This window comes from Frankliniella occidentalis, unplaced genomic scaffold (assembly GCF_000697945.3).
Source record: "Frankliniella occidentalis isolate FOCC.00 unplaced genomic scaffold, Focc_3.1 Scaffold108, whole genome shotgun sequence".
NCBI classification, from domain to species: Eukaryota; Metazoa; Arthropoda; class Insecta; order Thysanoptera; family Thripidae; genus Frankliniella; species Frankliniella occidentalis.
This window is the reverse complement of record NW_026267237.1, coordinates 693,875-707,551: the sequence shown is the minus strand read 5'-3', so window position 1 is coordinate 707,551 and position 13,677 is coordinate 693,875. Positions and strand designations below refer to the sequence as shown.

The following is a 13,677-nucleotide window of genomic DNA, read 5'->3' as shown; positions in this document are numbered from 1 at the left end:
GACATCCAGGAGAAATATAGAGACAACGAGAAGATATAATATAGACATCCTGAAGACAACCTAGGGACGTCCTCCGGTCATCGCGAATACTGTGGGGGACTGGGCTGGTCCCTCCTTTGATGCAGAGACAAGTGTGTCGTCGGCGATCCGGTAGCGGTAGTGAGCAGCCACCGACAACTGTATTCGCCGTGGCCCAGTGGATACCGTGCCGATCTCCCACACCGGACGTCGGGGGGTTCGAGTCCCGCCCGCTGCGACGTGTTCGCCTCTTTCCGTGCCAGCGTTCGGGCGGGCCGGCGCGCCGTGCGGATCACGCGATGTACCGTGCTGGTGAAACCAGTACGCATCGCATTTTTCCGCGCGCTGTTTCTCGGTGACCGGAGGACGTCTCTAGGTTGTCTTCAGGATGTCTATATTATATCTTCTCGTTGTCTCTATAGTGTCTCCTGGATGCCTCTAAAGTGCCTCCGGTATGTCTAAAGTGTCTTCTGTATGTCTCTATAGTATAGTGTCTCTTGAAAGCCTTCACGAAGTCTCCAGGCGGTCCCTGTAATGTCTTTTGAGAGTCTGCTCGGTGTCCGCATGCCCGCTTTAGGATGTCTCTTTTTGGCCTTAAGAGATCTTTCCTAGAGACAATTGTCTCTGAGTTGCCTCAGCACAGGCTCAGGCGTAGTTTGCGATAGTGTCGACGGAGTCTGGGCGATGTCTCTCAAAGAGACATCCTAGAGACATGCTGAAGCCCCCCTTTTTTGTACCGGTACGTATGCGAGCTAAATGTTAGCTGCCTGGAGGACAGACAAGAAAATTAGGAACAGTAGCTTATAATTCGCTGTGTGAGCTAATCTGTGACTGTGGCAGATGAAGCGTTCTCTGTAGTTGCCCAACTGCATTAGTTGTCCGAGCGAATGCGAAATTCATTTGTGTACTAGTCTGGGAGCAACCAACTCCGTGTGCACACGAATGTAATCGTGCACAATATGTACGGAAAAGAACAGTTTAACTAAGCATTCGATAGTTCGCAGAGTTCGCGTGTGAGATTTACCTGAAGGTTGCTTCCAACGGGCAAATCAGCGACGACAGAGATGCCAGCCTCAGTTAAAACTTCTGCTGGCCCGATTCCTGACACCATGAGTAGCTGTGGCGAAAAGTAGGTCCCTGCGCTGAGCACAACCTGAGCAGGGAGAGGCGTTCATGTAGGAAGCGTCGTTGAATGCTTTTGTGAAGACTAATGAGAGTGCTTTTTAGCTGAACATAACCTATGTCCAGAAAAGCGATAAAGAGAAGATAAGATATCACTAGTCAGACGAGTGACTTATCGCAAATCTAGATTAACTGAAAATGTAAAGAGGGCAGTCATTCAGGAGCCCACACTCCTCGCTACAATGAAATTTGAATAGTATTCGATAGGATTCTTGTGGCCCTGGAATTTAAGACGGCAAGTATTTGGCCGGAACAAAACCAATACTGCACCTAAGTTATGTGTCAACAAATTCAGAGAAAAGAACCATCATGTTACAGACGCGAGGATTTATAATGCGAACGAATAAATCACTCCGGTAAAGGTGAAATGCAGAAGAATGCGCGGAAGAAAAAAACGGAATTACCTATGCTTTAACATGATGACTTCCGTTTTCTTGTACCTTGCATTTTCGCCAGTAGCGTTCGACTTGCCGAGTTTTCCCTAAGAAAGTTAAGAAGAATATATTGAAGATTTTGCAGCCTGTCGGTTTTGAAATTTCTTCAAGGCCGATTTTTAAGTTAGAATCTTTGCACTTCATCTGTCTTAAAATGGTACAAAACGATACTAAAAAAAAATTCAAACGCTAACTCGGTAGGGTTTTCCAATCGAGAGCGGAGCGAAAGCAAAAAGTACAAAACCGGAAAGGCGCCCTCACTCCTCCCCGACTGCCCTCTACTCCGCCTAGAGGAGGGGGAGACGGTGCGGGCTTTCCTTTCACTTAGGCCCCCGCCCTTAAACGAAAAGAAAAAAATAGCGCTAAACAGTGTGTACTGTTCCTACCTCTTTTCTAGCCTTGACTGTGCGAGTGTTTCCATCTTTGTCTGTAAAGATCACCCCCTCGACGCTTTTTGTGTTGCTGTTGATCAGGACCTTGGACACTTGGGCACTGGTAACTACGTGCAGATTACAACGGTTTGCTCGTTGTCGCTCCAAAAACGCCGTGTTAGAGCTGACTCTTCGCCCATTCTCAGTGGTCGTTTGCGACCACGCGTAACCCTCATTATGGCCACCGTTTAAATCTACTTCCCGCAGTCCAGACTCCTGAAAATGTAGAAGAGTTAGCTCTGGTTTATGAATCATCTTTGCTAGTCCTTCCTTCCTGAACTAAACCAGATAGATGTACGCCAGACCACGTCTCGCGCAACAGGCTTCAAAACACTGTTACGCTGCGGCGCGCCTGGCATACATCTGCCAAGAGCAGCGGGGCTGACACCCGAACCGGGTAAAAGACAGACGTGAAGAGACGTTCAGCCTCAAAAGTCAGACAGAGTTTTTGGTCCGCAGGGTTTCGTTCGGGGGGGCCTTAACTTCCCTGTGGATGGCACACCAGATTGCTAGACTAATACTTTGCTTTTTGGGCATAAAATGCCTGTAACTAGGCAAAACGCACAACTTGCACCGTGAATGTATTTAAAAAGTATGGCTTTGAGGTCTGATTGCGTAGAGATTGCCGAAGATTATCGTAGATTGCCAGGGTAGGTGTACACCAGATTGCCGGAGTTGTGGCCCCCTCGAGGGATTAAGAATCGTTAAGGAAAGTTTACAATATATTGCTCTGTTACAGTCTGACTGCTTTTTCGTCACAAAGAAAAGTAAATTACAACTTTGAAGCTTTTATTGGCTTCGGCCGGGAGAGGGCTAACAACTGCTACATTGCTGAGTGTTGTAGAAAGTTTGAGATAAACCGCAGTAAGTACACAAATGACACTATGGAAATCTAAAAGTTTATGAAATTTGGCTCGGGATAGGCTGCGTCCCCGGGCGCACGTAAAAGTGTAAACATTTATAAAATGTTTATAAACATGAGCTGGGGATAGGCGCCGATCGGTAGGCTCGGCTTTATAATGTTTATTAGACACGGAGTTGTCTTCTACGATCGTTTTGCCGCGATAGTCAATTGTTTTACATGGCCCTTCATGGGATATGAGAAAACTGACTAACGATTTTCTTATTTTTTTTTTTGAAAAATTAGAAAGTTCAATTTGAAATTGGCCCCCGAAGTTTAATCAAAAACTTAATTTTCAGTTTTTTGAAAATTTTAATTGAAATCTCTGTTTTTATGGTGATACTCGGCTCGTCACGAGAGAGATGAAGATAGTTTTTCATGCAACAGGCAGGCCGAGCCGAGCCAATCCAGAGGAAAGGAGACACCTCTAAATTCTACGTTCAAACAATCCCTTCCTTTTCTACAATGCACAGAACTAGGATGACGCTACCGTTTTTCGAACGTCGCCACCTTACCGCCTTCTCATAATATTTCTTTTTTCACCACTAATTCTAAATAAAACAGGCAAATCATCAACAACATTTTGGACTGGTTGCGTCCGAATGAACATTTCCTTTACTATAGTAAGGAAACAGACACAGATGACAATAATCATATTCGAACGCCACCACCTTACCGCCTTGTTATAAAGGCTTTCATTTCAAACACACACGAAAGGGAAGACCATCGGTGCCATTTGCATTGAGCTTGGAGTCAAATTTAATGGTCTTATTTAATAATTCCTGATTTGAACTGCATATAAATACAGCCCATTAAATACAATATGGGGTATACTAATTGTGTTGTTTCTGGTTGCACAAGTAAACCAGACACAGGTATAGTATTCAAATATTGGCCCAAAAACCAGATCCTTTCTGTGCAATGGCAGGAATATTTACCACAAATTCTAAAGCTAACGCGTTAACGGCCCTATAGATTTTAATTTTTATGTCGGAATAGTCAAGATATTCTATTCATCAATATTAGATGTTGTCATAACTAAAAATGATATGATATTTATTTTTAGTTATAGGTTGGTTGTACTAATTGGCTTCACATACTTTTTGCTTACTATGAATAATATTATCAGATGGCGGATATACAGTTGTGGTTATAAATCATATTTTTTTTTAAATATTCCTCTGAGCCGGGCCCCAGCTGCAAAGGAGGTTGGCAGCATTGTTAGCCGCCGCGCCTTCTTTTAAATGCGATTTAGAAGTCAGAAGTACAGTCTTCGCTAACAATGCCTATCGTCGACTGATGCTGACCGGTCACGTTCGAAACAGCGCTTATGCTGCATCTTTTTACACAGCGGCAACTTGTTATTATTCAAACGCGACCACTGAAAGCAGGGAGTATCGACGCCATAGGCTCATATAATTTTTGGATAGGGTTGTACAAAACAACAGGCGATCGTTTCTATTGGTCAAACTTTTCCGCGGAAATTTGTGATTGGTTGAAATTTCCCTGGCTCAACTCGGCCTACTGCTCAGCTCGTCTTTTCCATGGAAACTTGCGGATGCAAACTCAAATTTCTCAAATTTCATCAGACAAAATTATAGCAAACATATCCAGAAAAAATAAAATAATTTTCTTTAGTATTTTTTTATTCAAATTTCATTAACTTGTCACTCGTCCCTAACTCAAAGCTTTGAGTTAGGGACGAGCGTTGTCTAGAAATAGAAAGTACTTTTGTTGTCTGTCAAAATTTACTAAAAACTACCTCCGTTGTTTTTCGCGATTTGGCCGAATCGTATTTTTTTTTTTTTTTTGGTTTGGGAGGTGCCGGTTCGACACCAAACACCTATAAAGCACTTCGTTAATGTGTCTCTTACCTTTTCATCGAAAGCCTAATGTGGGTCGGGCATTATTTTGTCTGAAATACTGAAAGTATTGGACCAGTGCGACACGGTCTCCTCAGCGCTCGCAAATAGTTTTGTTCATTAACGAGATAAACAAGCAGGCCCGCCCTTCCGCCAAACGAAGTTGCCAGCTCCGCTTCGCTCCGCCGGCAACTCCGTTCGGCAGGGGCCGGGCCTGCTTGGCCTGCCGGCGGCGATGGTCGGGCCTGCGGCCCGGCCATTTCTGTCACGCGGTTTGCTGAAGAACATGATCGACTATTGTAGCGGGCCTTCGGCCCGCTTAAACCCGTCATCTTTGAGTTTGCCCCAAAGACTCGAGAAAGGGATGTAACGGTGAAGCACCACTACTACAACCCACCCTTCTGCTTCGAAAACGTTTTTTGGGGGTGGGGGACGAGTTTCCTTTCGATTTTGAAGTTTTTAGGCCTTTTTCCACATTTTATTGTTCACGATGGCAATTTGTAGGTTATTTTTCGTCTAAAAAGACCCTCTAGCGCGTAAACGGTTAGGGATAGAGCAAAACGGACGAAGTTTTCGCCCAAAGGGCTCTCTTTTGACGAGTTACCCCTAAGGAGACCATCCAATATTTTCGAAAATTAATAAATTTATTTTTGGGCCACTTTTGAGAGAGAAACTTCCTCTAGCGCCCAAACGGTGAGAGATAGAGCAAAACGGACAAAATTTTCGCCCAGAGGGCTCTACCTTCTCAAGTTACCCCTTAGGAGATCATAAAAAAGAAATATTTTCTTCAACTTTTTTGACCTTTCCTGTTTTCTTCGACACCCCCTTTCAGCCCCTTAGGGGTGGCTGGCAGGATTTGCCGTAGGCGTTTTGTTTTCTGGGAGTGAACCTTGAGATCCCCTGAAAATTTGAAGTCTCTAGCACATCTCCTTCTTGTGGAACAGACAGACACACAGACAGACACGAGGTCGTTTGCATAAGCCCGCTGGATAGCTTTTTCAAAGCAGAAGGGCGGGCTAAAAACGCCAAATAGGTGAGATCTTGTTACGTTCTAGATCCTTGTGATCTGCGGCAACGTATTGTAAACTATCCTTAACGATTCTTGCGTGGCAAAGTATTATAAACACAGCTAATCTGCAGTAAGGAGCACTGAGCGTTGGTTTGAACGGCCGGTTCGCACCGTCCGGGCGGTGACTTCCGGGGCTCGCGCACTGCGTTGCGACCCCCTGCTTCTAGATCCGCTTGTCTTTTGTTAACTGCGCGGTGGTGGTGGTCCGTCCGAATTTCAATCTCGATATTTAGAGTGAAAATATCATGCTAAATTGGCTATTCCGCTCGACGCGGTAAGAAGAACACAAGAATCACAAAAGACGAGGGTTGGGGTAGCGAGGCGGCTTCCCCACCCGCCCGCGCTCCCCCGCGCCGCTCCCCCCACCCTCGTCTTTTCTGATTCTTGTGGTCTTCTTACCGCGTCGAGCGGAATAGCCCTATACTTTCGCTGTAATAATATCACGTAATTGTAATGAAATTATTTGATAATGAGATATCTCGAGCAGAATAGGATATTGCAATGGAACGTGGAGCGGGAAAAAAAGGACACAAACGGAATATGGAATGGAGGAATGGTGTCTGCACTCCTCCCCTGGCACCCCCCCCTCCCCCTCCACCCAGTAAAGAGGGGGACGGTGCGAGCGCCTTTCCACCTTCCGTTTTTAGCCCGCTCTTCTGCTTTTGCAAAAGCTGGTTTAGAGGGCTTATGCCATCGCCACTGCGTCTGTCTGTCCGTCGGTCCGTTTCCTCTCGCCGTTTAGGCGCTAGAGGGAATTTCTCTAATACAAAGAGACGGAAAACGCAATTTTTGATTTGGGTTCTTGATGTATCTTCCCGAGAAGTAAATCACGAAAGTAGAACCCTATGGGACTAAAATTTCGTTTGTTCTGCTCTATCACTGTTAAGGCGCGAAAGGGAGTCTCTCCAATAAAAATGGTCACAAAACGAAATGACTGTTTTATAGATTGGATATGGCTTTCTACGAAGTAACTCATTAAACAAGGAAGGTAGATGTATGCCATACCACGTCTCGTGTAAGAGGCTCCTCGATATCGCATGAAACACTGTTACGCTACAACACAACGCGCCTGGCCAGGGATGGAATGGTAACTAGGTAGATGTACGCCAGACCACGTCTCACGTAACATGCTTCGCGATATCTCACGAAACACTGTTACGCTGCGACGCGCCTGGCACACATCTACTTAGGCCTGCGGGGCTGACAACGAAGTTGGGCAAAAGGCACGGTCGTAAATAGGCCTTCGGCCCCAAAAGTCACAAATTTTGGGCCTCGGGGTTTTACTTTGACGAGTTACCCAACCGGAGACCATAAAGTATCTGAGAAAAACCATTAAAATGTTTTGGGGTGATTTTCGTGTAAAGAACGCCCTCTGGCGCCCAAACGGTTAGAGATAGAGCCAAACGGGCAAAATTTTGGTACTAGGGGGTTCTACTTTGATGAGTTATCTCTAAGAGTGATGTAACAAATATATTTTCTTAAAGGAATGTTTTGGGCTTTCTGTTTATGATTTTTAGGACACGTTAATTTTTTAGCCAGAGGGCTCAAAATCAATACAGTTCTTCCTTTTTATGATACAAAGCTACAAAAAAATAAGAGTCTCCTAGCTCAAACCGTTTTCGAGTTATCGTGCGTACAAACAGACAGACGCGAAACTTTTTGATCATCACTGGAGTAATAGGCTTCGCTAATCGCTCAGCCTACAATGCATCTTAGAAAACGAGGTAGATGTACGCCAGACCACGTCTCGCGTAACAGGCTTCGCGATATCTCACGAAACACTGTGACGCTGCGACGCGCCTGGCATACATCTACCTGCGGCGTTGACACCCTAGTCGGGCCAGAGTCGTAAGTAGGCATTCGCCCCCAAAAGTCACAAATTTGTTCTTTGGGGTTTTATTTTAACGAGTTCCCACCGGAGACCAACAAATATCTGAGAAAAAACATAGATATGTTTTGTGGTCATTTTCGTGAAGAAAACTCCCTCTGGTGCCTAGACGGTTGAAGATAGAGGCAAATGGACAATATTTTTGCTCACAGGGCTCTACTTTGATGAGTTACCCCTTAGGAAACAGTAATTTTTTTTTTCAAAAAAACGTCATTTTGGGGACCTGTGGCTTTTGATTTTTTTTTTAAATCCAATTTTCGAGCTAGAATGCTCTTCTTCGAACTCGATCTGTCTTTTTATGACGCAAAACGACCTTAAAAATCCCAGGTCGCTAGCTCTATTCGTTCTCGAGTTATCGTGAAGACAGACAAACAGACACAGACAGACAAACAAACAAACAGACGCGAAACTTTCTGACCATCACTGGAGTAATAGGCTTCGCTAATCGCTCAGCCAATGAAATTATATTATCATTTTGTTGGGCTCCTGTTCAAAAGCTATGGGCCTTGAATAAACTTTCGACACCGTGTATAAGTTGAGCAGAAAAGATTTCATCCGATTTCATCCTGTTCCATCACCATTGTTCGCACTATGACCTAAACCTATGAGTTGTGGCAACTTTTATCTAAGGAACTAAAATACTGACACTCTAATATAATATCTTGCGAAAAAGTGGCCACATACCTTCAAAAAAGCAAATTTTGTCGGCAACACCGTTTGGATGGGATGAAACCTGTTTGGCTGAGCTATTAGCGAAGCCCATTACTCCACTGACCGAAAAAGTTTCATTCTGTGTGTTTGTCTGTCTGTCCGCACGATAACTCGAGAACGAATAGGGTGTTCCAGGCTATCTAAAACGGAAGTGAAAAAGAACAAACCCACTGATTTATCTGTCTCCGTCCGCCCAGTATGAGAAACTACTATGGCAGTTTGGTCCGATCCTAACCTCTAAAATATGGAGGGGAGCTCGAAACTGATCTGACAGTTTCTCATACCTGAAAGGCCTCGGAGGCACGTGATAAGCTCGACCAATCAGGGCCATTGCGGAAACAGAGAGGTCAGTGAGTTTGTTCTTTTCCTACTTCCGTTTTAGATTGCCTGGAACACCCTATTGAGCTAGCGACCTGAAATTTTCAGGGTCGTTTTGTGTCATAAAAAGACAGATCGAGTTCGAAGATGAGCATTCTAGCTCAAAAATTGGCTTTTTTAAAAATCAAAATCTTCAGGTCGCAAAGTGTATCTTTATCAAATATTTTTTTATGTGTTCCTAAGGGGTAAACCGTCAAAGTAGAGCCCTACGGGCGAAAATTTCGCGTAAGAATGTTTCGTGAGACATCACAAAGCCTGTTACGCGAGACGTGGTCTGGCGTACATATAGCTAGTCTAATCTTTCGAGAACACGGTGTCGAAAGTTGATCGAGGCCCTTATCTTTTAAACAGGAGCCAAAAGGACGATACTATATAATTCCATTACCATTTCCATCCCTGTAGCATACATCTATCTTGGGCTGCGGCGTTCTTGACCCTTCTGCTTTTCTTAAAAAAAATAAAAAAAAAATAACTAGCGCAGCTTTTAGATTGTTTTGTTTGTCAAACAGCCTTAACACATTTTGCCATTGTTTTAAATATATCCACCTTTTGGTGTGATACAGAGGAAGACACGGCAAATCCGAGGGTAGTCTCTGATTTAGAATCCGTTTTTAGAGGGGTTACTTCCTTTGACATTTCTGTGGCAAATGTGCAGGCTGTCGTAAGTCTATTTACGTCACAAAGTGACTTTTCAATGAACTCATATGAAACAAGTCAAACTCTACAGTTTTTGTTTTCTGAATAATTTTCTGGGACCTATAGTAAGGCAGGTACATGAGGGTGACTGTCGTAAGTTCAAAATTCAGGCTTGTTGCATGGGTAGACTGTCGTAAGTCCACTTGCGTCACTTGGCTTAAAAACTTTGTGATACCAAATGTCGTATGTCAACTTACGGCACTATGACACATTACCAATAGAAAGTTACAAGTCATAAGTAAACTTACGACCCTTTGCACACTAAACTAATTCTATGGAGATATGGATTACGGCATTCCATAGAACAACATACTGTCCTGCAGCCAAAAAAGGAAGTGATGCAACGCCTTTTCTGTAGTAATACTGCAAGGTGATTTACCTCTGCTCGTCTTTGTTGATAGCAAAATCTTTAGTTAGCTTAGAAGTCACAGCGAAGGGACATGCCGACCAAGGCATGGCTGGAAGGGTAACCTCTCCAGATGTTTTGACATTATCATTCACGATTCGTCGGACGGAGATTATCCACATTTTCGCACTCTCTCGGCAAGGGAACAACGCCTTTGATGTCTCCTTTGCCGAAGCACCGTTGTCATACTCTCAAAGAGACTGAAGTTATTTTCTATTGTATTGCTAGTACCACAAATTGCAAATTGAATGAATCACACTCAGAATGGAAAACAAAACAAACTAGACTGTCTTCTGCTTGTCGCGACGCTTTACACAAAAAATTCAAAACAGTCCACAACGCTACATGCACGATTTCTTCTTATCCGCAGTGCGAACCAGCCCGAAACAGGCGGACGACATTGTGTTGTTGTTTGTACACACATTTCTAGAATTTACGTTCATTGTCATTGTTTCGGTGACATTGCCTGTCTTCGATTCTACTTATTGAAAGTGTAAGTCTGCTTCACTAGGAATTTGCATTTAGTAATGCTGAACTCGTTTTTCTTCGCTGAGAAATAAGTCTTGTGGCTTATTTTGTGGTAAATTTGTCTTACTACACTCTTCCCCTAAATCCACAGATATTTCATTCGTCGTAAGTTGACTAACGACAAATCCACCACTAACCACAAATCATACTTTGAATTACTAGTAGAATGCTGTGCATTAAAGGCTGAGTGTGTTTCCTGATTTATACTAGGTAGAACCGATTCGATTCGACGGCTGCGCCGACTGCATATATTTGATCGATCAGCATTGATATCTTTGTTAGAAACAGAACTGTGAATAGTCACTTCGTAGGGATTTTGTCAACATAGCACGAAACCGATATGGTGACTGGAATAGATGTGATCAAATTGGATTGGACACCTTAGCAAAGCATGTCATTTACCAAAGAATTTTTTTTTCATTGTGACATTATAGCAAAGTTATAGTGGGCTCATGTCCATGGCCACATCTTGTCATTGACCTCACTCTCAATGTAATTTTGACATCCATTGTCAGAAGCATTTTAAATACTTTGGAATAACTCAGTAAAAGGTCAAGACGGAAAATCAAAAATAATAAAGTAAATATAAAAGAAAAATGAAGCAAACCTAAACAAACAAAACCTAACCCAATACAGAAAATCAGAAACGATACAGTAAATGAAGAAGAAAAATGACGCAAACCTAAACTAACAAAACCTTTGATACAGAAAATCAGAAACGATCAGTAAATGTAAAAGGAAAATGGAGCAAACCTATACTAACAAAACCTAACTCAATACAGAAAATCAGAAACGATACAGTAAATGTAAAAGGAAAATGGAGCAAACCCAAACTAACAAAACCTAACTCTATACAGAAAATCAGAAACGATAGTGTAAATAAAAGGGTGAATTCGCTGGATGCCAATTAAGATTCATAATGAACGATGCAGAAAATTTAATGGATTCTAATCAAAAATAAGCAACTGTAAATCAAGTCTGACATATATCGTATGTTCTTGTTCTTGAAGATCCTTCCCCAAAATAAGGCTATTGAAATTCCTTATAATTTTTGTTTCTTCATAAAAGGGTGAATTCATTGATGCAAATTAAAATTCAGAATGAAACACAAACTTTAATTGGATAACTCAATGCTAGATGTCATTGATCAACGTAATCAAAAAACCAAAACCTATAACATAACGACAAACCACATTGTATGTCAACAACTGTCAGCTTGTGACTGCATAAAAGGGAAATTTATACTGAATGAATTACTGTCACGAATGTGAATCTTGAATCTGGTTAAAACCTCGATCAACTAAAACGTGATCACGTTTTACTCAAAATAAAATGTCACTATTAATCTATCACAATGGCATCTTGCAAATTATCGTTATCCACATGTCATTTAGATTAACAACTGAAAAGGTTCAAAATCAAACGCTACATGAATGTCTACTACTTTCTAACAAACTGACAGTTTGTATTTCAACAGTCTCCTACCAAACCTAACATGATCACTTGAATTAGGTTGTTCAGTGACGTCGTAACTTGTACATTATTCTTACTTCTTATTCTTATTTTCCTCGTTAATTAAATCTTCACTTCATGTAATTTCCCTTCAAACTGCTAAAATGCATTTGAAATGCTAGCAGACGCCGGTACTCGACCCCGCAGAACGAAATGTACCAACACATCAAAATGGAAATTTTATTTGAAAAATCTTAATATTTTAAATCTCCTCAAAACTGAACCAATCACTTTAAAAGGGCTTTGACTAAACCTTTAGATGAAGTGTTAGCGTTAGTTGAGCAAACTCAGACGAATAAAACTGCATTTGTTTCAACACATTTTTTTTTGTATTCACTGTTAGGTTGGCAGCAACCTGTTTACCAAACTTTTCGTCTCTACATGGTGGCTTCGTTCTCTCGTATAGTATAGTACATTAGAGTATACTATATTTTAGTTTTCACTCAGCCAACAATGTCGGAAGTGTTTTTAGGCTGTTGAAGCTTGCTTGTTATTGGGTGTTATTTTAAAAGGTCTCTGCCTCCAATTGAGAGATTTTAAAACTTTATACCTCTTAGTTGTTGGAAATGAGGTAAACGTATCACTGAGTCAAAACAACTTACGACAGTCTACACACATGCCACAGATTTTACGATTGTACGCCTCCTTGTACGTCTTTATGTGCAACGTGGTCATTTTCATCGCATTTTCGTCGAAAAAAAGCTCTAGCGCCCGAACGGTGCAAGACAGTCAATCGGACAAAATTTGAGTTTTGACCACTACTTTAAAGGGCCCTGCTGTGGCGTGGAGCCATCAAGGACCATTACTGCCACACCGAGCAGCCGTTGGCAAAACAATCACTAAAAGAAGACTTACCCCGTATACTCTGAGCAAGAGATTCGTGTTTACATCCTTGTATGGCATACGCTGGATTGCTAGTGGCCCGCCTGTACTATGATGGACCTTATCCCTTGCCAAGTCGGGGTCGAGGCAGTTCTCCGACTTCTTAAAGAAAGGCAGCACATCCTTGTAACTCCAGCCTCTGGCACCTTTGCTCTCCCAGCAACGGTAGTCGTCCTCGGTCCCACGGAAGTAGATCATACCGTTGTGGGAACTACAGCCACCCAACTGCTTCGCTCTGTACGCAAAAGCAAACCGATTGATAAATTATTAGTTAATCGTTCCCGCTCAATAAACCCGCCGGTTATTTCGGTCTTTCAAGTGGAAATTCGCACTTTCCCAGGGGTTCGATACAGCAAACTTTGTTTTGTGAAAAGTACTTCACGTGGTGCCACTTCACGTATGACGTCAGAGCTTTCATCGCCAAACACGTCAATTTCACGAGTTCCACCTGAAATGTCGGTAATAGTATAGAACAGTGACTCAGAGCCGATGAGTCACTCTTCTATACTAGCTATATGTACGCCAGACCACGTCTCGCGTAACAGGCTTCGCGATATCTCACGAAACACTGTTACGCTGCGACGCGCCTGGCGCACATATAGCTAGGCCTGCGGCGCTGACACTTGAGACGAGTGAATAGGAGCGTATACACATTTTTTTGATATAAAGCCTTTTTTACGGTTTAATAGACCATTTGGTTATTTTCACCACATTTTTGTCCAGAGATGGCCCATAGCGCCGAAACGGTGCAAGATAGAGCAAAACGGACGAAATTTTCG

At 42.7% G+C, this 13,677-nt stretch overlaps 1 protein-coding gene across 2 annotated transcripts in view; it reads right to left on the bottom strand.

The window, feature by feature from the left end:
• The window catches only part of LOC113214370 (glucose dehydrogenase [FAD, quinone]-like), a 40,748-nt gene that overhangs the window by 8,078 nt on the left and 18,993 nt on the right, over positions 1-13,677 (bottom strand). The window contains exons 4-6 of one of the 2 annotated variants that reach the window (XM_026433708.2): positions 12,872-13,133; positions 2,021-2,281; positions 1,043-1,171 (exon numbers count right to left, since the gene is read on the bottom strand). In XM_026433708.2, coding sequence (XP_026289493.1) covers positions 1,043-1,171; positions 2,021-2,281; positions 12,872-13,133 — 652 coding nt within the window. The remainder of the gene's footprint in view (positions 1-1,042; positions 1,172-2,020; positions 2,282-12,871; positions 13,134-13,677) is intronic. The other variant, XM_052270035.1, reaches the window with a different exon arrangement.